The sequence below is a fragment of the Rhinopithecus bieti genome, unplaced genomic scaffold, assembly GCF_001698545.2.
Source record: "Rhinopithecus bieti isolate Rb0 unplaced genomic scaffold, ASM169854v2 scaffold_83527, whole genome shotgun sequence".
Lineage (NCBI taxonomy): Eukaryota > Metazoa > Chordata > Mammalia > Primates > Cercopithecidae > Rhinopithecus > Rhinopithecus bieti.
In genome coordinates this window covers 521,040-544,555 of record NW_016837625.1, presented here as the reverse complement: position 1 = coordinate 544,555, position 23,516 = coordinate 521,040, and the positions used below count along the sequence as shown (strand labels likewise).

Below are 23,516 nucleotides of genomic sequence, written 5' to 3'. Positions count from 1 at the left end.
GCCCACAGGCTGCTGCTGAGCTGCTGCTGAGCTGCTGGGAGGCTCTGCCAGGGAGAGGAGTGCGGGACCCTCACTGTGCTGCCCCCCGACCCAGGATGAAGGAGCAATGTTCACCTCAAGTCCGAAGGAATTCCACCCTTCACCAAGCCCTTTCTAACCTGGCCTGAAACCACAGTGAGCAGGCAGAGCAGGGCATCCTTCCCTGACGGTGGGGGGTGAGGGAGGGCCCAGGCCTGCCTGAGAACTTGAGAGGGGCCTTTGTTCCCAGTTGGCCGTGGTGTGGGGCAGACGGGGCTGTGGAAAGAGATCAGGCGGCAGCCACTGAACTCAGGATGGGCAGGAGATGGGAGTGCCTGGCGCTGGTAGTGCAGGGTGACTTTAGGCCCTGGGGCAGGGCATCTTTGGGGATAGGATTGCGATGGTGGTGGCCTGGGGCAGACTTTCTGGGCCTGTGGCAGCCCAAGATTCCGCTCTGGGCACTCCTGGGTTCCTGGCTGCCCTGGGTCAGCAGGTCCAGAACATGCTTGGGAGAGGCTGGGTCTCCCTCTCCAGGAAGGGAAGGTCTGACAGTCACCAAGTCTTCCCTTCTATCCTGGAGCCAGGGTCCTAGGGGTCATCAGTTTAGTCCCTTCCCCAACTCAAACGCCCCCATTCAATTTGTCCTCGGGTCCTGTCGAGTCTATTGAATAGCATCAGCTTGTGCAATGTGGCAGCCCTTCCACACTCCAAAAAAAATCAAACCCAACTTCAAACCATCCCAAAAGAAAGAAATGCCTAGGCGATCCTACTGCAACCAGTGTGGCACTACAGGGATCTTCAGCAAACGTGGACAAAAGTGAGCACAGCGTGGAATTTTCCATGTAGCTATGAACCTACTTTGAACCAGAGGACATCACCTCTTGATGGCCCCAATCAGCAGCTACGCAGTGCAGTATTAGACCCTTAAAAAGAGGCTTTTCTGAGTTTATCTGAACTGATAAACACAAAGATAATTTAAGTGAAAATGCCCAGTATTAACAAGTACATGCAGCTATGGGCACTCTAGGACTCTGCTGCAAGGAGTATACATCAGTACAGGAAGTTACCAAACTTAAATGATGTGGGCGCTTGACTATTTTCTGGCTGAACTCGTGAAGATGTTTTGCTCTATAGCAACACTCCGAAGCTCTGGGCTCTCAGCCCCACCTTCCTGATTAGGACTCAGCTCTACCCAGTTTCTTCCTGGGGCAGGAAGAACTATCCTATGTCAACCCTTCCCTTTCTAGGGCAGAAACACAGATGCCCTAGTGACAGAGCTTGGCTATAAAGTGACAGTCACATTTTACCAGCATACATGAGTCTCTAGGTGGGATTTTGGGTTAGAGAACAGCCAGACTGGCTCCCATATCCCTGCCCCGACCTCCTGAGCTCAGCTACTCGACATCTCGCCACCCACTTTAGTTGCCTTGGGGATGCTTCTCCCACAAACCCAGCCCACTGAACAGGACTGGGGAACACACCAGGGTGAGTCCTTAACTGTACTCCTGAATTTATTATCTCTCAGACACCTGGGCCACATGCAGACCAAGGAATGGGCTGAGGCACCTGTTCCAAGTCCCTGAAATTCCTGGCAGTTCAGAGTCTCTGGAACATTCTATGAGAGTTAGGTGGCTGCTGCCCAGCCCTTTTCCATAGATTTGTGCAAAGGAAATAAGACCAATGCGTGCAGCAGTACATATGAGGATGTTCACAGCAGTGTTGTTTCTGATTATAAACATCTGGAAATAACCTAAATAAGCATCGACAAAGGGATGATTGAAATTAATTCTGTATGCACACAGTGGAAATAATGTCAAAATGGGGGAAAGATCTAGTTTGATGGCTTTTCTTATGAAAAAGACTTGGGGATTTTTTGTGGACTATAAGAGGAATGCGAGCTGATGTCATGATGTGGCCGAGAAGCTAGTCACTAACATGAATAAAAAGCCAGGAGCAAAAATAGCCCTGCTGCCCGCCACAGTTCTCAGACACAGCAGAAGACAGCGCACAGACAGTCCAGAGCCTGAGGGCAGGGATGGCAGACCTGGGACACATGCATGCACCACCCACTCCTCCTGGGCAGACATTGCTAATTGATCACAGACTCCCTCCTAAAGAGCTTAGATGAAGCTTCAGCCTCCTTCCAACACAGCACTCCATACAACTGATCCCAGCTAGCATGTGAGATGGACTCTATTTGCCAAGGCCAAATAACGGTATGCCAGAAAGCAGTATAACAGTATGCTCCTATCAAGAACTGATACAGCTGGGAGGAAAGCAGCCTTGGGGAGATGATGTGATCCCCATCATCAAGCCTCTGACAGGCTGACAAGCTGAGGCTAGAGATTTCTCTTGCAGGCAGAACTATGACTGCCAATACCCGACCCAATGAAGGACACTCTCATGTGGTTAGGGCTGCTGAGGAGGTGGTGAGTTCTCTGTCATCGGAGGTGTGCAAGCCGCGGCAGGTCAGACACCCGTCAGAGAGGTGGTACAAGGGACTCCAATCCTGGCTAGAAGCCTCTGGCTCAGCGCCATACGACCTGAGTCTGCCATCTTTACACTGAGGTCTCAGCTTAATCCCACTTCCTCCACAAGGCCACCCTTATGCCACACACTCTTCCCCACCCCGGCGATCACCTAATCTCGTGTGTAGTCCATCTGCACCACGGGGAAGTCTTGCTCTGTGAGTGTGGGAGACAACTGCCCAAGCATCCCCCAAAGCCCCGGCCTCCAGCAAAGATGGGAATGGCCAGGAGCAGGAGGCCTGCTCCTTCCCATGAGACGAGTTCTGTATGTCCAGGATGGGCCCCCGGTGGTGGGACAGGCCCAGGACAGGGCCAGAGAGCACATAAGGGCCTGGAGCTGCTTGTGGATGCATCCATACTCTGTCCCAGAGCCCGTTGCGGGCTCAGGCACAGACAGCCCTTCTCTCCCAGCCCAGGGACTCCAAGTGCTGGTCACTGGAAGGTCACCAAGCTCTTCTCCCTTCTCCAGTTTTCCAAACATGCTTTCTTGTGATGGAGGTGGTATGTGGAGTTTTATGTAGGGACATGGTTGGGTGAGGCACTAGATCCTTACAGGACAGTGTTGCAATGGACACCTCGCAGGAACAGAGAACACAACTTGAAGAGCTTCCTCCTGCTGTCCCGCCCCACCTGGCCTTTCTGCCAAGCAAGGGTTCTAAGCAGGCTCCTGGGTGAAATTCTAGCTCTACTGCTTACCAGCTGTGTGACCACAGGGGGAACTAATGCTGTGCCTCAGGTTCCTTTCCTCTATAATGGGGGTAATTAGTGTATCTACTTCACAGGACTGTGGAGACTTAGTGGAGTTGACACAGTGAGGTCCTTAAGAAAGTGCTTGGCTCATTTTCAATGACTGTCTCGGGTTATTCTCTGATCTACAAGTCTCAGCAGCTGGAGGCAGAAGGGCAGACAAGCCTAGTGCCCCAAGCCAGGGTCACCTGCCCTGCACCCTGCCTGCTGCTGGGACCCTCTCTGCGAGACACCCACCTCCAGGCTGGAGAGCCTGACCCCAGGGTGGACCCAGAGACCCTCCACTGGCCCGTTCCCTGGACTGGGGAGCTCCTGGGGATGGGTGAGAGAGGCAGACAGTCCAACCCCAGCCCCTCAGCCCAGACCTGTTGGATGCCACGTCCCGACTCGCCGGGGAGTGAGTCAGGGCAGGGGGGCTGTGGCCTCTCAGCCACGGATGTCTCTAATTATGGCCTATGAAGTAATGAATGACTTTTCTCAAGAAAAATGTTAGCCAGGGGAGGTTCTGGGCACCAGTGAGGGGACAAGATGAAAGCAGTGACCTACTGTTCACCCCCAACATCGACAACGACAATGGTAGTAACAGCGAATGTTTATATGGTTAGTGATGTTCTAAGCTGTCTACGGAACCCATTCAGTGCTCTCAATACCCTGCGGGCACGGAGAGGTGGCACCCATCTCCAAGGGCATATGGGCAGTCTGGCCAGGGAGCCCAAACACTTACCCATTGTGCTTATGCAACTTCTTACGGAGGGGGCATACACACATGTATATACACACATATACATACACAAACACAGATACACATGGTCTGAATTATACAGCAGCAACTTCTCCATAAACCTGCCAGGTACAAGATGCCGTGGTGGTGTGTTTAAAATACATGACCTGTAACTCAACCACCATCGCTGGGAGGTAGCTAGGACTGCTCCCTTCTGCAGATGACAAACTCAGGGATGGAAGAGTTGAGTCACCCAGTCAAGGTTGTGAGTATAAGACAGGGTTGTGTGGGACCTGACCCCACACCAGGGCCTCTCCTGCCCAGCTGCTCAGGGGAAAAGCATGCTGCTGGCAGCTTGGACAGGGCTGGGTCCAGTGCCTAGGGGTCCTGGGGTTGTGCATGGTTATGAGATAAATCAGAGAAATAAGCCTAGTCGTGTGTGGCCAGCGGGTGGCCACATCACACAGCAAAGCCACCCTCTTCAGAGTGGGCCGGGTCCCATGCTAGAGGAAGCAGGCAATCTTGAAAGCCTGTCTGTGGTTAAATGTCCATGCCAGCAGCCTCAGGCCAGACTCCTGGCAGTCTGCACAGACCAGAGCAAAACAGCCTCCTGAAGTACGTATGCCCATCACACCTCCAGGCCTCGTGGCTTCCCCTACACTCTGCTTTCAGGGTTTCTGATTTCCAGAAAGGGAGCCTAGACTGGGCAGGCACAATTCATTTCCAGCCCTCACAAGCTCCCTCTTGGGGCTTTCTGTGGCTCTTCTCTGCCTAGGCCACATTAACCAAGGTTAGTCACCCAGAGGAAGGAAGGGGATGGTCTTGCTCTGCACCAGGCTATCTTCACCTCTATGCCCCCATCTCGGGGAGGGATGGGACACAGCCAGGCAGGGTCTAGGGGGTGGGTGGGGCACATCCTCTGAGCAAGAGCAAGGATGGCACAGCCGGAGAGGGGCGGCCGCCACCCCTGCCAGGTCTCCGCAGGGTGGTCCTGGTGCAGAGAGAACAGGTGGGTTTGTGAGGCCAGGGGCAGGAGCTTCAGACAGCTAGCAGTTTTGAACAGTTCAGCAATTTAAGAACGGGCTGCTTTAAGGGTTAGTGGAGGTGTTCAAGCAGGGTCTGGAAAAGTCAGTCTTTCTGGGCTGATGTGGCTGGGGGTGGGTCACCCACACATATGCTCACCCACTACGCCACTATGCAATGGGGGAGCCCAGCACAAGTTAAGTACACAGATTTCACCCCTGCAACGAGCCCGTCAAGAAAGCACTGCTCTTCCCATTCTCCAGATGAGAAAATGGAGGCTCGGGAAGGGCCCACTTGCCCAGGATTGCAGAGCACAGAGCAGAGCCAAGANTTTTTTTTTTTTTTTTGAGACAGAGTCTCGCTCTGTCCCCCAGGCTGGAGTGCAGTGGTGTGATCTCTGCTCACTGCAAGCTCCGCCCCCCAGGGTTCACGCCATTCTCCTGGCTCAGCCTCCCAAGTAGCTGGGACTACAGGCGCCCACCACCATGCCCAGCTAAATTTTTGTAATTTTAGTAGAGACGGGGTTTCACAGTGTTCACCAGGATGGCCTCGATTTCCTGACCTCGTGATCTGCCTGCTGCCTCAGCCTCCCAAAGTGCTGGGATTACAGGCGTGAGCCAACGCGCCCAGCCAAATTTTTTTTTTTTTTTCTTGAGATGGAGTCTCGCTCTGTGCCCCAGGCTGGAGTGCAGTGGCGCAATCTCGGCTCACTGCAAGCTCCGCCTCCCGGCTTCACACCATTCTCCTGCCTCAGCCCCCCGAGTAGCTGGGACTACAGGTGCCCGCCACCACGCCCAGCTAATTTTTTGTATTTTAGTAGAGAAGGGGTTTCACCGTGTTAGCCAGGATGGTCTCGATCTCCTGACCTCGTGATCCACCCATCTCAGCCTCCCAAAGTGCTGGGATTACAGGCGTGAGCCACCGCGCCCGGCCAAAAATTTTTTTTTAAATAGCTGGGAACAGTGTCTCATGCCTGTAGTCCTGGCTACTCAGGAGGCTGGGACAGGAGGATCCCTTGAGCACAAGGAGCTCAAGGCTGCAGTTAGCTATGATTACATGACTGTACTCCAGCCTGGGCCACAGAACAAGACCCTGCCTCTAAAAAACTTTTTAAAAATTATAATAAAAGGGCTGGGCATGGTGGCGAACGCCTGTAATCCCAGTACTTTAGGAGGCCGAGGAGGATGGATCATTTGAGCTCAGGTGTTTGAGACTGGCCTGGCCAACATGATGAAACTCTGTCTCTACTAAAAATACAAATAATAGCTGGGTGTGGCGGCGCAAGCATGTAATCCGAGCTACTCAGGAGGCTGAGGCACAAGAATTGCTTAAACCTGGGAGGCAGAGGTTGCAGTGAGCTGAGATTGCACTACTGGGTAACAGAGTGAAACTTGGAGTGTACTCCAGCTGGGCAACAGAGTGAACCTCTATCTCAAAAAAAAAAAAAAAAAAAATTATAGTAAAAGAAGAGAAATAGAACTAATTGGTGTAGCCAGCAAGACAGGAATAGTGAGGGCTTTCCCAGGGGAGGCCGTTCCAGTGCCAGTCAGCCATACCCCCTTCTCTGGTCTTGAGGGGAGGCAGCATCCCCACCGATGCCTAAAGCCTTACAGCCTGGCAAGCAGTTCTAGGAGAATGATGCCTGGCTGCTGACCAAAAGGACTTACAGACTCCTGAGGTCCTTCCTAGAGAGCAGTAGGGTGAGGACATCCTAGATGAGGCCCAGCAACGCTGGTCGCCTCCCCTGGCAGGCAGGGTTCGGATGAACACGACCTAGTGGTGAGCAGGAGGGGTGCAGTCGCAGTACCCCCAGTGGAAACCTAGGGAGGGTGGACAGAGAGGGAACGAGTGAGCCCTGGAGGAGCACACATAACGGGCACAGACGTTGAGTCCCGTGCTCAGAGCCTCCAGATGCTGCCAAGGTCTGGGACAGAGGGGATGGTGGGGCTGTGGCCCTCACATGGAAAGATTTAGAGTAAGAATCTGTAGGAAGCACTGGCACGAGGTGATGGCCACCTAAACATCCCATGTGACTTCCACTGGCTAACCAGGAGCACCATATCTAAAACGGGACAATCCAGAAGTCACCCCTACAGGGCATAGTGGGAGAAGGTGGGGGTCAGGAGGGTTTCTGCATTTACCCAGTTCCCAGGTTTGGAGAAATGAGGATATCCAGGAATTGCAGAGGAATCCAAGAAACCAGACATCCTGCTGCCCAGGCACTGCCCCTTTGAGCCCTAGTAGACAGCCCAATCTCAGGCTCCAAACTGAGCTCCCCACAACAGGCCAGCTCCCCACAGCCTTGCCATCTCAGTGGGGTGTGGTTGGGGTCCTTGGAGCTGCTCGCTGAGCATCACTCTTGGCATCTCTTTCTCAGACCCTCCTCCCCATCTGTCAGCACATCGGGCTGCTCCGCCTTCAACACAGATCCCGCATCTGCCAGCCCGTGTGGCCCTCATCTCTTCCCTGTGTGACTGCCACGGCCTCTCCAGGCTCTTCTGGCCTCACATGCCACCCCACTCCACTCCTCTCCACCCAGCAGTTGGGGTCCTGTTAAAACACAACCCTGACCACATTCTCCTCTCACTTGGTGGGACTGAGAGCCCAAGTCCTCCCATTGACCCAGGAGACTCTGCAGGACCCAGCCATTCCTCCTGCCACCCTCCACTGAACCCCCTGGCCACTCCAGCCCAGCCCCCTGGCCTCCTGGCTGTTCCTCTCCGCTCTGGAATGCTCCCACCCCAAGACCTGTGCAGGTGCTGTTCCTGCTGCTCAGCGCAGCCTTCCCCAAGTCCGCTGGCTCCCTCCCTCACTCTATTCAGGCCTCTGAAGACAACTGGAGGGATGTGGCTGAGAAAGAAGAGGAGAAGATGAGGAGGTGGCAGAAGAGGGATGAGGACTCCAAGAAGGCATGTGGTTTAAGCTGGAAGAGACCTCAGCATATATGAATGGTGACAGACAGCGACCCTGACAGGAGGAAGAGGTCGGTCTGGTGGGTGGGCACACCACCAGAGGGCTGAAACCCTCCTCTGGGGCTTCACTGTTCTCTGAGGGGCAGGGAGGGAGGCCAGTCAGCTGCTGATAGGGCCTGATCCTTCATCCCCCCAGCAAGGTGGGGCTCAGCCAGGGACAATTTCAGGAAGCTAGGTCTGACTTGAGCAAGCCAGGGGGAAACGGAGAATGCCTCCAACCTTGTGCCTGGCTGCAGGGAGCACACCCACAGCGCTGTCTCCATGCCTCTTAGTCTCCGTGCGCCGTAGACAGACCTGTCCAATGGCCCCTCAGAGCCTGGAAATGCTGTGGCAGCCCGGCCTCCATCCGCAGGGGACACTGAGGCTGACTGTCCAGTTGCCTCCAGAGAAGAGGACCCTGGGCGGAGATCGGCCTCACTGACATCCCCCTGCCCTGGCCTCAGGCCTGCCCTGCTGAGGCCTAGATAAGGCTCGGCCCAGCTCCGCCTCAGGCTGCAGCATTATCTTTAATGACTGGCACCCAGACCTCCACAAGTGGCTTTTATATATGTAGAAAAATATAGGACTCTAACAATGAACTTTTCAAAGTGGAAGGCTATTTTTAGAGCTTTGCTTACTGATCCAACATTCAGCATCTCCCTATATGTCAGCAGCTGCCGGCGAGATGGGCAGGTGGCATGAGGAGGCGGGCAGCAGTCAGGGTACAGGGGGCTTCTCAGGCCACCCAACCATACGAAAGAAGATGCAGTTTTTCGCACTGCCCCTGCCCTCTGGTCCCGAGCACTCTGTACAGCTCCATCAGGCACCTACCACCCTAATGTTGTCATGACAGGAGTGGCAGCAACATTCTGGGCTAGAGTCCAACACTTGAGTTGGAACCCCAACTTCTCTGAGCCTTGGTTTCCTAACTGCACAGTGGGGGCAAGGCTGCCCCTTCATGGCCTCACAGTGGAGTCAGTGGGAGTGTTCCAGGAAGCCCCACCAACAGCTAATGCCATGCCTAATTAGAGGGTAATTATTTCAGGAGAGACCTCCTGTCCTCAGACAGGGCTTATTCTCATCAGCACATAGCCAGGCAGGGCAGAAAGAAAGGTCTCTATGTCCTGTGAACCCAGGGCCACACAGCCAAGGCAGCCCTTATCCTGTCAAAGGCAGTCTTTCCAGCCCCAGGGAGGTGGTGGTTCCAGCCTCCCCAGCCCACGTCTCACTCCCAAACATAAAGAGTACTGTCAGTCTGCAGGGGCCAGGCCACCCTCCATGGCTGCTGTGAGGCCCTCTCACTCAGGGACGTGAGTGGGTTTTGGAGATGAGAATGCAGGTTCCAGGAGACAGGCTGGGGATGAGAGGGCAGCCCCTAGAACCTGGAATCAGATCTGCCCTGCCCCCTCACAGCTTCAGGGGCTTCCATGGGAAAGAGCCCGAGGGCCTTAGTGGTTGTGGATCAATGGCAGCCTGGAGCCCAGGGCTGGGAGAGGCCCTGGGGAATGTTACAGGGCGTCTTATGGGGGCTGCATGGCAAACATGGGAGAGAGGGGTCTCCCTCAGCAGGAGGGAAGGAAAACAGGGATCCGCAGGGGCCATCTCCCCAGATCTCTGTTAGGTTTCCTCACAGCACGGCTCCATATCTGACTCCATCTTTTATCCTGCTTTCTTATTTCTGTCTCTCCCCATGAGGAGGTCAGCTTTGGAAGGGCAGTGTTTGTCTGTTTTCCTCACTGAAGTTTCCACAGTGCCTAAATAGGGCTGGACACACGGCAGGTACTCAGTCTGAATCTGCTGAATGAATGAATGATGCTGCTAGTGACTAGGGGACCTCCACAACCCTGGAAGTAGATGCCAGCACTCCTAACACAGAGGGGTCAGGACAGGATGCCCTGCGCTCAGGATGGAGAGACACAGAGCAGGGCAGAACAGGTCCCCGGTGCCAAGGCATGGCTGGCTGTCTTCTCTTTCTCCCACAACTCCACAGGCCGACGGCAGGGCTGCTGCTCTCTCATTTACAGGTGGGAGCACCAAAGCCTGGAGAGGACAGGGGCTCAATAGTCACACGGCTGACACGCAGCCCAGCCTGGCAGAGCCCCGTGACTGTGGAGCTGTGTCCACACCCCTCCTTTGCTCTGCAGCTGGGTTGTGGAGACATCAAACGACTATGGAAACTGTGAGTTTCTCCACCATACAGACACGCTCACTGCACTGAAAACACTGTCCCACAGGCCTCAAGTCACCAAGGAACTTGGAATACTGAGATCAGCTCCATCCCCTGAGGACGCCCTGGGCTCAGCTCTCTGTGTGCTGCTTCTGCCCTGTGCCCACCCCACCTTCCCACAGTCCCGGGAGCCCTTCTGGGCTGGGCCGCGCACTGGCGGGGCCTCAGAAAGGAAGCAGGGGGCAGACTGGCTCCATAGGCTAGCAACCTGCACTTTCACTTGGGCCGAGAGCCAGCTGGCAGGGGGGCTGTGAGGCTCTGGATTGGGGGCCGATACAAACACCCTACAATCAGTCCCAGCCAGGGCCTCTGCCTGGTGAGGTGTCACCACTACAGGCATCACTATCAGTGCCACAGAGGGGCCCCAACCCAGGGCAACAGGCCTAAAACAGGAAAAGTCATCCCCTAACGCCAATCCTGCAGCCAACCCCAGGACAGGCAGCCTTTAAAGAGAGAGGCTGGGCAAAGCCCTTTATTCTCCTGAGCACCACCTGGGCCAGGGCCAAGGTGAGGGATCCTTGGCCTCGCCCCTGGGAGAGTTGGTCAGGAGACCGGGCACCTGCCCGGCTGCTCCCCATAAGGAGACCTCGGACTGCACAGAGCTCTCTGGAAGACAGATTCTGTGTGGGGGGTTCACAAGGTCTCCAATACTGGCAGCCCCTGGCCCAGCTTGATCCACAAAACATGCTCTCTGTGGCCTAGTGTTTCAAAAACTAGAATGAATCACTAACATTTCAGCACCTTAAGATTTTATAAGAAAATCTAAGTTTCTGACTCATCTTGGGGACCTGGCCACCCTGGGCTCATATTCCTACTTGATAACAGTCAGATGAAGTGAGGTGGCAGCCACATCCATCAGACAGCACATGTTCCATCACCACCACAGTCCCCACCACTGCCACAGTCCCCACCACTCCCTATTGCCCATACATACCTGGGTCACTTCTCTTCCTGCCTATTGACAGCATCCATGTTTGCTTATGATGCTTACATAGGACCAAAATTCTAGGCCCAACGCAAAGAAAAGAACTAGGATCTACAGCCTGGGATCAGTTGTTCCCAAGAAACCTAATTTAGAACACCAATTCCCGAGAGGCAGGGTTCAAGAACTCCCACAGCTCTGCATGGCCGGTGGGAACACCAAGGCCTTCTGCTCCACTGGGTCCTGTGAGTGTGTGGTTTTTACAAGGCTCTAGCAAATTAACATCATCACAGTGACCACAATTCACAATCCCATGGTCATCATAACCACCAAGCCTCAATTCACCAGATGCCCTTGTTCCTAAGTTTCATAGGGTTAGGATATAATTTTCGAAGTCATCTGATACCTGGTGTTTATTCCAAAACTGGACTCTAAGAGGATGTCCTGAGGTTCAAATTCAAGCTGTCCCCACCCTCGGCAGCCCCCTCCGTCCACCTGTGAGAATGCCAACCTGAGTCTGGAGGAATGCCCAATGGCTCCAGAAGCGTTCCTGGGGAGCGTAGCGGGGAGCTCTAGGTGCAATCAGGAGACCACGTCTCTCTACAGCTCCCCTACTTCCAGGCTGAGTGGCCCCAGGCAAGTGCCCTCCACTCTCTGGGCTTCTGTTGTCTCATCTTCACAATGGGCATCACTCCTGCCCTGCTTGCCCAATAGGAGCGTGGGAATCGAGGGAAGACACACTTTATCAACTGTAAATCCCACGTGGAGCTGTTTCTGTTCTGTGCCATCAGCCAGAGAGGAAGGCTCAACCCCCTCAACTCCTCAAGTCTTGGCTGGGCTTGTCCAGGTCAGAGAAAGAGGGACATCAGGAGAAGTATTCCCCAGTCCAGCACCAAATTAAGTCCTGCAGGATCAGGAAACCAGATACGTCCATCTCTGTGCCTGCGTAGAGGGCTTTATGCTTCCAAAGGCCTCCTTCCTTCCCCTCTGCCACAGCTTACCTGGTCTCAAGACACAAAGTTTACAAGACTGCTTCCCTTGCCATGATCTCATCTGCATGGCCTCACCCTCTCCCCTTCATCCTTTAGTTTCTTCATTAACCATTCCTATAGCCTGCACTCTGCCAGATGCTTGCCCCTGGCTAAGGAGGGTAGTTCTTGTTGGTTCTGAGTGCACAGAGATGACCAGAAGCTTCCAACCCCTGGGCTCACTCAGAAAGATTTTTCAGAATATACACACACACAGAGCCAAAAATTTTCCTGGCTGAGCCAAATTAAATACAGAGGCCTCTAGTTATTTCCATACACACCAAATGGACTTAAATAAAGCAGTTCTCTGTGGCAGGCTGCAGCACACAGAGCTAGGCTGGGCCCCAGGGACGCCCCGGGAGAGCCAGGCTGGAGGCACAGGCCGGGGAGGCTAGCTCTGGACAGGGTGCGGGCAGAGAGAAGGAGATGGATGCCCATCGCCAGAATATGGCCCACCCTGCCAGCCAGGGCCTGCACTGTGGCCATCTTGGCCCAGACAATCTTGGTCTTTTTTAGGTGCACAGCAAAACTGAAAGGAAAGTATGGCGTTCCCATGTACCCACTGCCCCAAGGCAGGCACAGCCACTATCAACATCCACACTGGAGTGGCACATTGTTACAGTCCATGAACTACAGTGACACATCATCATCACCAGGGTCTACAGTCTACATTCGGCTTCACGCTTGGTGTTGTAAACAGCAACCTTTTGAAGTAGGTACTATATCATCTTCCCATTTTGTAGATGAAGAAACTAAGGCACAGAGAAGTGATGCAATTTACCCAAGGCCATGTGACTCACACAGTACGTGAGGAGGGGCGAGGCTGGCTGGGCCACCTCCCTGCCTGTCATGTTCTTCCCTCTGCGGGGCGAACCCACCACCCTGTCTGCCCATTGAACTCCCCCTGCCCTTGCAGGACCTGGTGCAGGTGCTGCCCAGACCTGTAGCACAGCAGCTGCCAGGCCCCACGGCAAGTCAGTGATCTGCCCACAGCACCCAGTGCAGGGGCACAGAAAGGGTCTTGGGGACAAATGAAGGCTGGGGGTAGGAAACACTACCCCACTCAGCTTCCCCCATCTACAACATTGGCACACAGAGCTCTTCCCTGGCAACTGTCTGGTACCCAGCAGGCAGGAGCTGTGTGGCCCTGGGCAAATGACTTGGCCTCTCTGTGTCTGTTTCTCAGTCATAAAATGGGAGTATTGTTCACTCAGCAGGGCTGCTGTGAGGGCCATATGATAACACACACACAAATCCTCGGCCTGGGGCCTGTTACCCAAGAAATGCACAGAGTAGCTGCTGCCACTGTCACGATTTAGGACTGTTACCACTTCGCTGCACTGCATGGTGCCATGGGGGCTAGAGGGAAGGTAAGCAGCCCAAAGAGGAAGAGGTCCGAAGGAACGCAGACCATCTGACTCCACACTAGCACCCATACCTGGGGAGCACGAGGGGCGCCTGCCTGGGATGTGGCCATGCCTAGGGTGTGACTTTGGCTTGTTTTTAACTAAGCTGGGTTGGGGGCGCTCTATGTACGAAGCACTGTGCTAGGAGCTAGGGTAGTAACCACACATTCATACTGAGGGCAGTGGCTGAAATGTGTCAGCACTTGCTGCATGCTGGGCTCTAAGCCCAGCAGCAATGTGGGGTGGCATGGCACCCAGTGATGATGACAAAGGCAAGTAAAGGTGACGGGAGGTGTCCAGGATGACTTTGGCATTCTAAGTGAAGCCCAAGAGGATCAGATGAAGTCATGGAAGATAAGCCAATTTGGGGAGAGGGAGATAATACATGTCCCTTTGGAACTTACAGATTTACAGGTGCCCATGAGACCCCTTGAGAGGGTTGCTGGGTGGGCAGCAGGATGTCAGGGCCTGGGCTGGAGCCAGATCAGAAACCCCAGGAAGGAAGAGACTGCGTGAAGTGGAAAAGGAAAGAGGGCTGGGCAGAGGCCCAGGGACCCCCAGTGCTGAATGGCCACCCAGGGGCCCAGCAAGATGAGGGGCTGACGGGTCTGGGAGGGTGGCAGGGGCCGCAGCCTGGCTATACCACCTGGCAAGGGGAAAGCCAGGGCAACAGGGAGACCCTGTGGAGCTTGAAGCTGAGAGCCACAATACCACCCAGGGGACCCCTGATCCGATGAGAGAGGCTGAGAGCCCATTCCACGCCCCGCCCTCCAGGGGTCCTAGGGAGACGGAAGAGAAGTGAGTTCTCTTACCCTGACCCAGGAAGGCCCTGTCTGATGGAGGAGTCATGGGCCTAGCCTCTTCCAGTCACTTCCAGACACAGGGCATCCCAAATGGGTCAGAAGCTACTTGGTCACCAGGCTGGGAAACTGTTTCAAGCTCAGAGTTCCCGAGTTGGACCAACACAGCTAAGTGCTGTTCAAGGGACACTGTGGCCTGCCCTAGGCACCCGCCCCAGTGATACAACTTTTCCAAGGCTAGAAATGAGGCTAACCATGAGACAGGTCCTTGGTATAAAATCAACAAAATGTCTGGGATTAAAACTAATCTAGGGCAATGAAAGAAAACTGCACACAGGGATCATTATACCATTCTACTTTTGTACGCTGCAAATTTTACATAACAAAAAGCTAAAAATAACGCTAAGACTCTGCTATCACATCAAGGCCCATTATTTTCTTGGGCCATTTTGCCATTTTTACTAAGCACAAACAAAAAACACTCAAACTCTGCTCATTTAAATGACGGCTCTGAGCTCTGAGAACAGTCAATGGCCCAGAGGGAACAGAGAATTCACGTTCCTGCGACCGCACCTCCCCCTCCCCTAGCAGCAGAGGAAAGAGCTGCTTCCCCAAACACTTCCTCTCCACCCCACCCTCACCCCACGGGAATAGCGGCGCTGCAATGGTAATAATGATGATGGCTGGGGAGAATAGCAGTGCAGTGGGTAGGGGTCATCACAGCAGCTGGCGCTTACTGAACACCTACTAGGTGCCTGGCACTACTCCGGCCCCTCTCCCCCATCATCTCAGGTGGACAGTTGTCCTGATCCTGTCAAGGAATCTGAGGGTGGTTCTTAGCCCAGATGACTTCCTGGGGCTGGCGAACATGTTTTTAGATTGCAGGCACTGGGCGGAGCTTCCAACGATTCTCCTTCCACTCTGCTGCTGGTAGTGCACCTCTGTAGCCATCCATGGTGTTCAAGGAACCCAATGCTGCCACTGGGGTGCGCACAGCTAGGGCCTGCAGGTTTTGTCTCTCTGGCTCCTCCTTGGCCCCCTGCTCCTCCCTGCCTCTGCCTCAGGCTCCATTCCTTTTTTTTTTTTTTTTTTTTTTTTTTTGAGGTGGAGTCTTGCTCTGTCACCCAGGCTGGAGTGCAGTGGCCGGATCTCAGCTCACTGCAAGCTCCGCCTCCCGGGTTCCCGCCATTCTCCTGCCTCAGCCTCCCAAGTAGCTGGGACTACAGGCGCCCGCCACCTCGCCTGGCTAGTTTTTTGTATTTTAGTAGAGACGGGGTTTCACTGTGTTCGCCAGGATGGTCTCGATCTCCTGACCTTGTGATCCACCCGTCTCGGCCTCCCAAAGTGCTGGGATTACAGGCTTGAGCCACCTCGCCCAGCCTCAGGCTCCATTCTAACATGCTGCTCCCCAGCAATGTCAGGGAGGGGAAAGAGGGTCCACACACTAACCAGAGGACCAGGTCTACATTCTGCAGAGCTTGAATTCATCATTTTCATTTTCTAGCCTGTTTCCTCATCTGTCAAATGAGAATAATGTCATGATTTCACAAGGTTCTTGGTTCCAATCAGACAGGTATGTGTGAAGTTCAAAGGCCATTCAAATGCCAGTATCACCATTTTCATTCTTTCCCCTCCCTGACATTGCTGGGGAGCAGCATGTTAGAATGGAGCCTGAGGCTGGGCGAGGTGGCTCAAGCCTGTAATCCCAGCACTTTCCAGCCTGTTCCAGCCCCAGTCTCAAACCTGTGCCAACTTCAGACCCACCAAAAACAGTTAAGGCTTTGCCCAAACCCAGCTGACTTCCTTTCCCCTTCCTGTCGGCACGCATGGTCACCTGTTTTGTATGTGTGCTACCCACACTGCCTCTCCCTCCATTGTTCCCATTTGACAGACAAGGAGGCAGCAGCTTGCAGTGGGGACCAGCTTGCCCTGGCCACACATCCAGGAAGGGGCAGAAATGGAATCCAAGTTTTTCCAGCTCCAGATGCCACCTCTGCCCACTGCAGCAAGCTGCCTCCCCTCCCAGGCAGACAGATCAGCTAGAGAGGACAGAGCAGCAGAACCAGGGACTGGAGGCCACTGCCCCTGAGGTCAGGCTCTGGAGCTCTGGGCCTTATTAGGCTCCAGAAGCAGCCCCAGGTACCACCAGGAAGCCAGACCTGCCCAAAGCCTCAGAAGTTTAGCACAGGCCACCAGGTGAAGGCTCCAGAGGTGCCACAGCTCTGCTCCATCTGACACAGGGCTAGGGGCCTCTACCTTGATGCCCCAACACCTCAGGGTGTCTCTCACACATGGTGCAGGCCATTTGCCCATCCTGTCTAAAGAAATCTTCATCCCAGCCCAACTGCAAGCTGCCTTACTTTGCAATTTCCCCAGTCCACAGGCAAAGTGATTTTCTTAATACCCTTAACCATCCACTTGTTTGTGGGCTGTTTGGACAGCACGCTATAAGCACATGCTAAAGTCCATGGGCTTAGTCACTTCTTACCGTGTAGGCCATCTGTCACACCACCAACAGCCTGCAGTCCTTTAGCCCTTTAACTTCTTCCCCTCACCACTATCTCTCTGCACCCCTCTCTTTTAACTCTGGTCTTGTCTGTGGCCAAAAAGATGAATAATCCACTCCCATCTAGGAACACATCTCCCCAAACAAGTAACATGGTCCAATTCCACACAGTCAAACTTCTCAGGTCTAAAACAGCAGCTAAAAGATGCCATTTATCTGGTGTTGACTATGCAGTTTGAGCACTGACATGGATTCATTCATTGAATCCTCACAACTCCATGGCCTCCTCCTGTCATCCATCTTTTACCAATGGGGAAACTGAGGCGCAGAAAGGCTAAGGAAGGTGCCCAAGATCATAGGGACAATGAGGAGCAGAGCTGGCGTTAGAGTTGGGGTTAGAGTTACAGGTAGTCTGACTACAGAATCTGCCTCCCTAACCATTGGGCTAACCATCCTGCATCTGCAAATGACTACAAGGATCAAGAGGCTCATTCTTCTTCTCATAGATGTGGAAACTGAGGCCCAGGGAGGGATGGGATGAGATGGGTGACTGATGCCAGGGCTCTAGGGAGGGAGACAACCAACGGCCAATCAGGGCCAGTTCTGGACAGGTCTTTCTGAAAGGCTTCCTCTCTCAGGATGGGAGACCTTTGAGCTTAGGGTCAGCCAGAATAAAGACAACAATGATTACAACTAACATCTACCAGGCCCTTGCTATGTTACTATGAGACACCATTTAAATGCTTTACTTGTATTCATGCACTTCATGATTATACCACCTACCCTCCCAGCCAGAAATAGAAAAGCAAACACCACTGACTTCTGTAAATGGCATCAGGGAGAAAGTATTCATGTTGGCAGACAGACTCTGATCCGGTCTGGGCAGCAGGGGATTTTGGGAGAATCGTTTCAGTTTGTGTGAATGAGGAGGCCTCCTCCCAGTTGCGGACTCGTTCCAATTTTTCCAGTTTATTAATGATCCCTTTCCCCTCCTGTGGGATCAAGTTCAGCACCCACACACTTGCGTGTCCTCCAATGATTCAAAAGCCCTAGCCTTGGGTTTCCTCATCATGCAGAAGCCTGTCATGTTGGCATGGGTCCCTCAGTGAGTCAGGGGACAGTGAGTTTTAGTCCTCAGGACCCTGCTCCAAGCAGAGTCTTGGCCTGGGGCTGCGCACAGCACACAAGCATGCTACCCTGAAGAGCCTGCAAGTGCAAAGGACACTGTCCCAGAATCCTGCCAGAGTCTGGGGATGCAGCTCTTGGGTTCTGTGGGGAAAGAGACAAGATTCCAGGAAGGCCCGGTGAGTGGTCATCAACTAGCTTGTGGGCTGAGACATTTGGGAACATGTTGGGAATCCTGATGCCTGGGGATACTGGACACCTGTTGTGGCAGTATAGGGAAGAAGCAAAAGGCTCCATTCATGATGGTGACATATTTTGTCAAAGATTATTTAATCCCAGAAGAAGCAGAGCCTGGCCACGAAGTACACAGACCCTGAAGCCAAGCAGGCCGAGTTCACACGCTAACTCTAGCACTCTAGCAACTTTAGCACTAAATGGCAACTGCTATTATCATTATTACTGAGCTTTGAACAAAGAGGAAAAAACAAATGCAGTCACAGTGTCTCATCTTTACAAACAGGGAGGGGACTCTTGCTATGGTTCTCTATGGGGACCTTAAGTTCAAATCAAACTGTCACCATGTCAGGAAACTGCAAACCGAGGAGATAAAACGGAAAGAATGGGCCTTTCCTCCAAGGAGCAGCAAAGCTGCAGGTACCTATGAACAAGGCAAAAAAAGAAATTCAAGTCAGAGCAGCTGGGACCCCAAGAAGGACGACTTCACAAAAAGCCACACAGACTCTAGAAATCAGTCTTCAACCTCACATATCAGCAAAACAGAAAACTGTGAGGAATCATTTTAACTCAGCAACAATTTCACAAAAGGGAAAAGGTGGTAATAATGATGATGGTGATGACAGCTACCATTTGTTGGGGATCTATCTGTATGCACCAGTCACCAGGCAAAGCTGCACATCCCCGCACCCTCCCCAGGGGGTTTGTTTTGGCTCCACTTCATGGATGAGAAAACCAAGACTCAGAGATGGGAGGCAACATATCTGAGGCCACACAGCTAGGAAGAGGTGGAGTCAGGGTTTTGTGTGATCCCCAAGTCCTGTGCTCGGTGATGTACCATTTTACACCACTAACCTCAGTGCTTCTACATCTAGCCCAGGGCCTGGTACAAAGTCAGTGCTCAGTACATGTTTGTGTGTATAAAGGAACACAAGAAAGTGAAAAGCTATGTGTCCCCTGGGTCATACACATCTCTTGATAGAACAACGCACTCCTCCAAGCCCAAGAGAGCATGTGTGCACTTGTTAACACCTGCATTTATGGATGCTTTCATTCACTGACAACTGGCTATGTCCACCATGGGGCCAGGCGCTGTGCGAGGCAGGCATCGGGGTACTAGCCACAGGGCCAGGCCTTGGAGGGACACTTGCCAAATTCGGGGTATAGCCACAGCAGCCAGGATAGTGGCAGGTCCAGGTGGCACCATGCCATATTTCCACCATAAATGCCATCAACCTTCTCTCTGCAGCAGCTCACACAGTGGGAGCAGCCAGATTCTCTAAGGCCATGCCAATTAATTCTTCAAGAGTCTTAATGGCCTCTAAACTCATTACAATTTGCTTTTGAGGACAAACGATAAATCACATTCAACAGCCTTTGAGCACATCCCCCCTACACACACACATACACACACACACACACACACACATACATGCTTCCACAGACCTCTCCCAAGGCCTCCGGTGGTGTTCAAGCCCATCTGGGCTGTGCATCATCTTGCCCCTGTGCTTACTGGGCGGATATTCCACAAGTCATCAAAATTCAAAGGAAATTTACAAAACAGGAAGAAAGTAAATCCAGTGGGTCACTGGTGCTTGGGAAGAGCAGAGTGCTGACTTGGACAAACATGGCATTTGACTGGAGTCCTGAGGATGGCCAGCTGTGCAGTGGCCTTCAGACACCCACATTCTCAGAGCACTCCATGAAGCAGTGTTATCATTCCCTTTCACAGAAGGGGAAACAGGATTGGAGGGATGCGGTAACTTGCATACACTCACGAAACTGAGCTGAGACTTGAAACAAAATCTGTTTGCTTCCCCAGGCCCTTCTTCCCTTAAGTCTCAAGCTGCCCTGGATTCCAGATTCTCCAGGCAAACCAAGATTCCATAGTCTGCAGAGTTCAGACAGATAAAACCATATGCACACACATGTACACACACATATACTGAGCTCCTGCAGCCCTGGGTACCCTGTCCAATCCTGTCCAGAAACATCTATTTGCCCAGTTGTCACACTGTTTGACTATGCAGCTGTCAGTCCTGTCCGTTTTTGAACTGAAGCTGTGTAAATATTAGTGCAACCAGTTCATAGTCCGACTTCCTTGAGTGAAGGCCTGAAAATCCCAGGGCCTCCAGAGGCCTCCATCACAACATTAGGGTTCTCCTGTAGGCTCCCCATGTGATACTCTGGCCCAGTCACTGGGTTCTCTTAGTGTGTGTACCCTTAAAAAAAATGAAGGTAAGAAGAGTCCTGTGTTGTCACAAGGCTCCAACAGCAAAGCATCAAAGTGCCACACATGCTTTCGGAAAGAAGCCTATATTTGTAGAGTGGTGCATGGTGGCATAGCTGGACTTGGGAGTGGTTATCTTGGGCCTGTTACAGACTGGGGGGGGTCCCCTGAGGTTTCTGGACCGTGCTGTATCCCATCTGGGTTTAGAGAGGGGGAGATGGCCAGCTGAAAGGACTCTGGCCCCTGGGAGCCAGCCCAAAGAGCACCTAGCTCTGCCTACACAGGCCAGGGACTGGGCTGATTTCCTCTAACCCTCCCCCAAGCTTCCCATGGAACCACATACCAGGTGCTCCAGAACAAATGGGACCCACCTGCTCTGAGGCTGATGCGTGAACTGTGGGCTATACCTGAGCGAGGCTTCTCAACCTCCAAGACCTCTGGCTCATGTTCTGAGACTGGGGGAACAGCTGTTCATTACCAACCCAGACCACAGAAGGATCCAAGCAGGCTTCCCTACAGCTGGAAGATTGAGATGAGATACCCAGAGGGACTTCTAATGAGAAGGGATGTGGGACGGAGAAGTATGCAAAAGAGGTGGCTGGACATGCCAACTGGAATGGCGATACTGAAAAGGTCCTAATGGAGGGGCAGAAAAACCCCCCAGTTACTTTCAGCTCAGAGGGAGGAGGGAGGTGCAGCCAGGAGAGCATGCTAAAGGTTTCTTGTTCCCCACTAGACTGCTGGTTCCATGAGGACAAAGACTTCACGTTTTGTTCACTGCTATGTCCCTGATGCCTAGAGCAGGGACTGGTACATAGCAGGCACTCAATAAACCACAGAGCCTTAGCACTGACAAGACTGAACACTCAGCCTCGATTTGCTCTCCTGCAATTGAGGATGCTGGTACCACAAGGATAAAAAGCAATTGCAATACCGGGTGGGACAGCTGATGGGCTATGAAGGCCATGGGTGCCTGTGGGATATGAATAACACGACCCCCATGTCCAGACTGCTGTCACTGATTCCAGACAGATGGTCCTGCAGCTGCAGCATGCCTGGCCTCCACCCCAGATGCAAGGAGCAATGGGTCCTTGGGAAGCCCTACAGCCCCACTTGGAGCGTCAGACCCAGAGCTCCAGGCCTCTGGGGTGAGGAAGGGGCAGAGGGGGATACATGCATGTTCTCAGTGCAACTGCTAGGCATGCGCTGCACAGTTTTTGAACTGAAAGATCAAACAGTTCCAGGTGGGCTTCCTCCAGAGGGGACCTGATACATGCCAAATCAGCTTGTCAACAAATCCCCTTAGCCCCACCCCCCTGCTCCTCAGAAGGGCCTGCAGATAGCTCAGGGGGCAGCTGTGCTGGCCACTGGAGAGGAAATCAATATTCCCAGCACATACACGCACACTCTCTTTCTCCCTTTCTCTCCATAAACATGGGCCCTTGGAAGCTCAGACAGCCGCCCACAGGCCCCGAAGTAGAAAAGGGTTGGCCCCTCTGACACACCAGACTCCATCCCTGACCACACCAGGTGCACACTCATCACCACATAAACAAAGCCCCTCACATCCACACTCTGCCACAAACAGCAGCGACACACCCCAGTGCACCCCCAAGTGGCCCTGCCAGGCGCACAGTACCCAACAAAAGCTGCTGGCACACCTGGGACGCCTGTTTGTTCAGGGTCATCCACCCTCACACACACTCGGGGTCTTGCAGACAGGACAGACACATCAATCCAAACACAGGCCCAATGTCTGCAATAGACAGGCCTGCAAGAGGCCTCCCTGGCAGCCCCTGCCCTGCCTGCAGTTTGAAACAGGCACAGACCCGCTGGGCACCCTCTCACCAACTCTCCTCCGCTCTCCCACCTGCCCCTCACCTCACACCCACACCGAGTCCCACTGTTTCCCTCTCAGCCCCACAAACTCAAACTCACCCCCACACCAACTTGCACTCCAAAAGGCCCTCGATCGCACACACACTCCCATCCTGAGACCCTCCCAGGCCACACAGCGCTCCTGTCCCAAGGGCGCGTCTCTCTCTCCCACGCACAAACTCGGGTCCTGTTTGCTGGTCACCCACCCAAACCCAGTTTCGCGGACGCACCCTGCCCCGCAGGCAGCTTTCTCTCGTACGCCGGGCGGCCGGTCCCGACGGTCACCTGCACTCCCGCACACGCGTCCCCACAGCCTCCGCCAGTCCACCGCTCAGCACCCGGGAAGGCCGCTCGACCCGCGCCGCGCCCTCACCCGCTGTCAAGCTCCAGCTCCAGAAGGGACTGGGTCCTCTCCGAGTTGCAGTGCAGGCACCACATGGCGGTCGCAGCGGGAGCGGGCCGGGCCAGGAGCCGGGACCCAGGCCCAGCTGAGGCCGCCGACTCCCGCCAGCGAGCCGCCGGATCCCGGGGCCGACACCCGGCCACCCGGAGACCCGACCACCCGCCACGCGACCACGTCGGGGCTCCTGGCCCAGTGTCCGCCGGCTCCCGCGTCTCTGGCCGTGAGTCCAAACCCCAGGCCAACCAAGCCCGCCCCTCCGCCGCCGCCCGCTTGGCGCAGCGCGAGGCCGGGCCGGAGGAATGTGGCCCTGAAGTGGGCGGGGCCGGGAGGGGAGCTGGGGGCGGTGGCTGCGCGCAGGGGCGGGACCGCACGGAGCGTGTGAGGGAAGGAGCGCAGGAGGCGTGGGCCACACGGAGCCGACGCAGGGAGCATAGGGGGCGGGGTCTAGGGCGGGCTACACTTAAGGCCGGGCTTACACCCCCAGGGGCGGGGCCGAGCCGTGGCGCCGGGTGGCGAGCGCAAGGGCGGAGTCCCAGACACTGCATCCAGGTCCCAGCGCGCGAAGCCCCCGGTCTGGTAGGAAGGCTCTGCGCAGCCCCTTCAACACTGGCGCCTCCCGGGAGCCATGTCTCCCTCCCCAGCGTGTAACCACAACAAATACAAAGCTCCAAACCCCCAACCAGAGCCTACTCTGCTGATGCCCACTCAACCTCTGCCTATCTTGATTTTGCCTTCAGTTTAATAAAACCTGGCCTTTGCTCGCCTGGAC

At 54.1% G+C, this 23,516-nt stretch overlaps 1 protein-coding gene across 4 annotated transcripts in view; it reads right to left on the bottom strand.

Moving 5' to 3' along the window:
- The window catches only part of IQSEC1 (IQ motif and Sec7 domain ArfGEF 1), a 176,658-nt gene that overhangs the window by 48,130 nt on the left and 105,012 nt on the right, over window positions 1-23,516 (bottom strand). The window contains exon 1 of one of the 4 annotated variants that reach the window (XM_017865850.1): window positions 22,718-23,057. The exons of the other annotated variants lie outside the window; for them this stretch is intronic. Coding sequence (XP_017721339.1) covers window positions 22,718-22,782 — 65 coding nt within the window. The 5' untranslated portion in view covers window positions 22,783-23,057. Of the gene's footprint in view, window positions 1-22,717; window positions 23,058-23,516 lie in introns of those variants that run through there. 4 annotated transcript variants of the gene reach the window in all.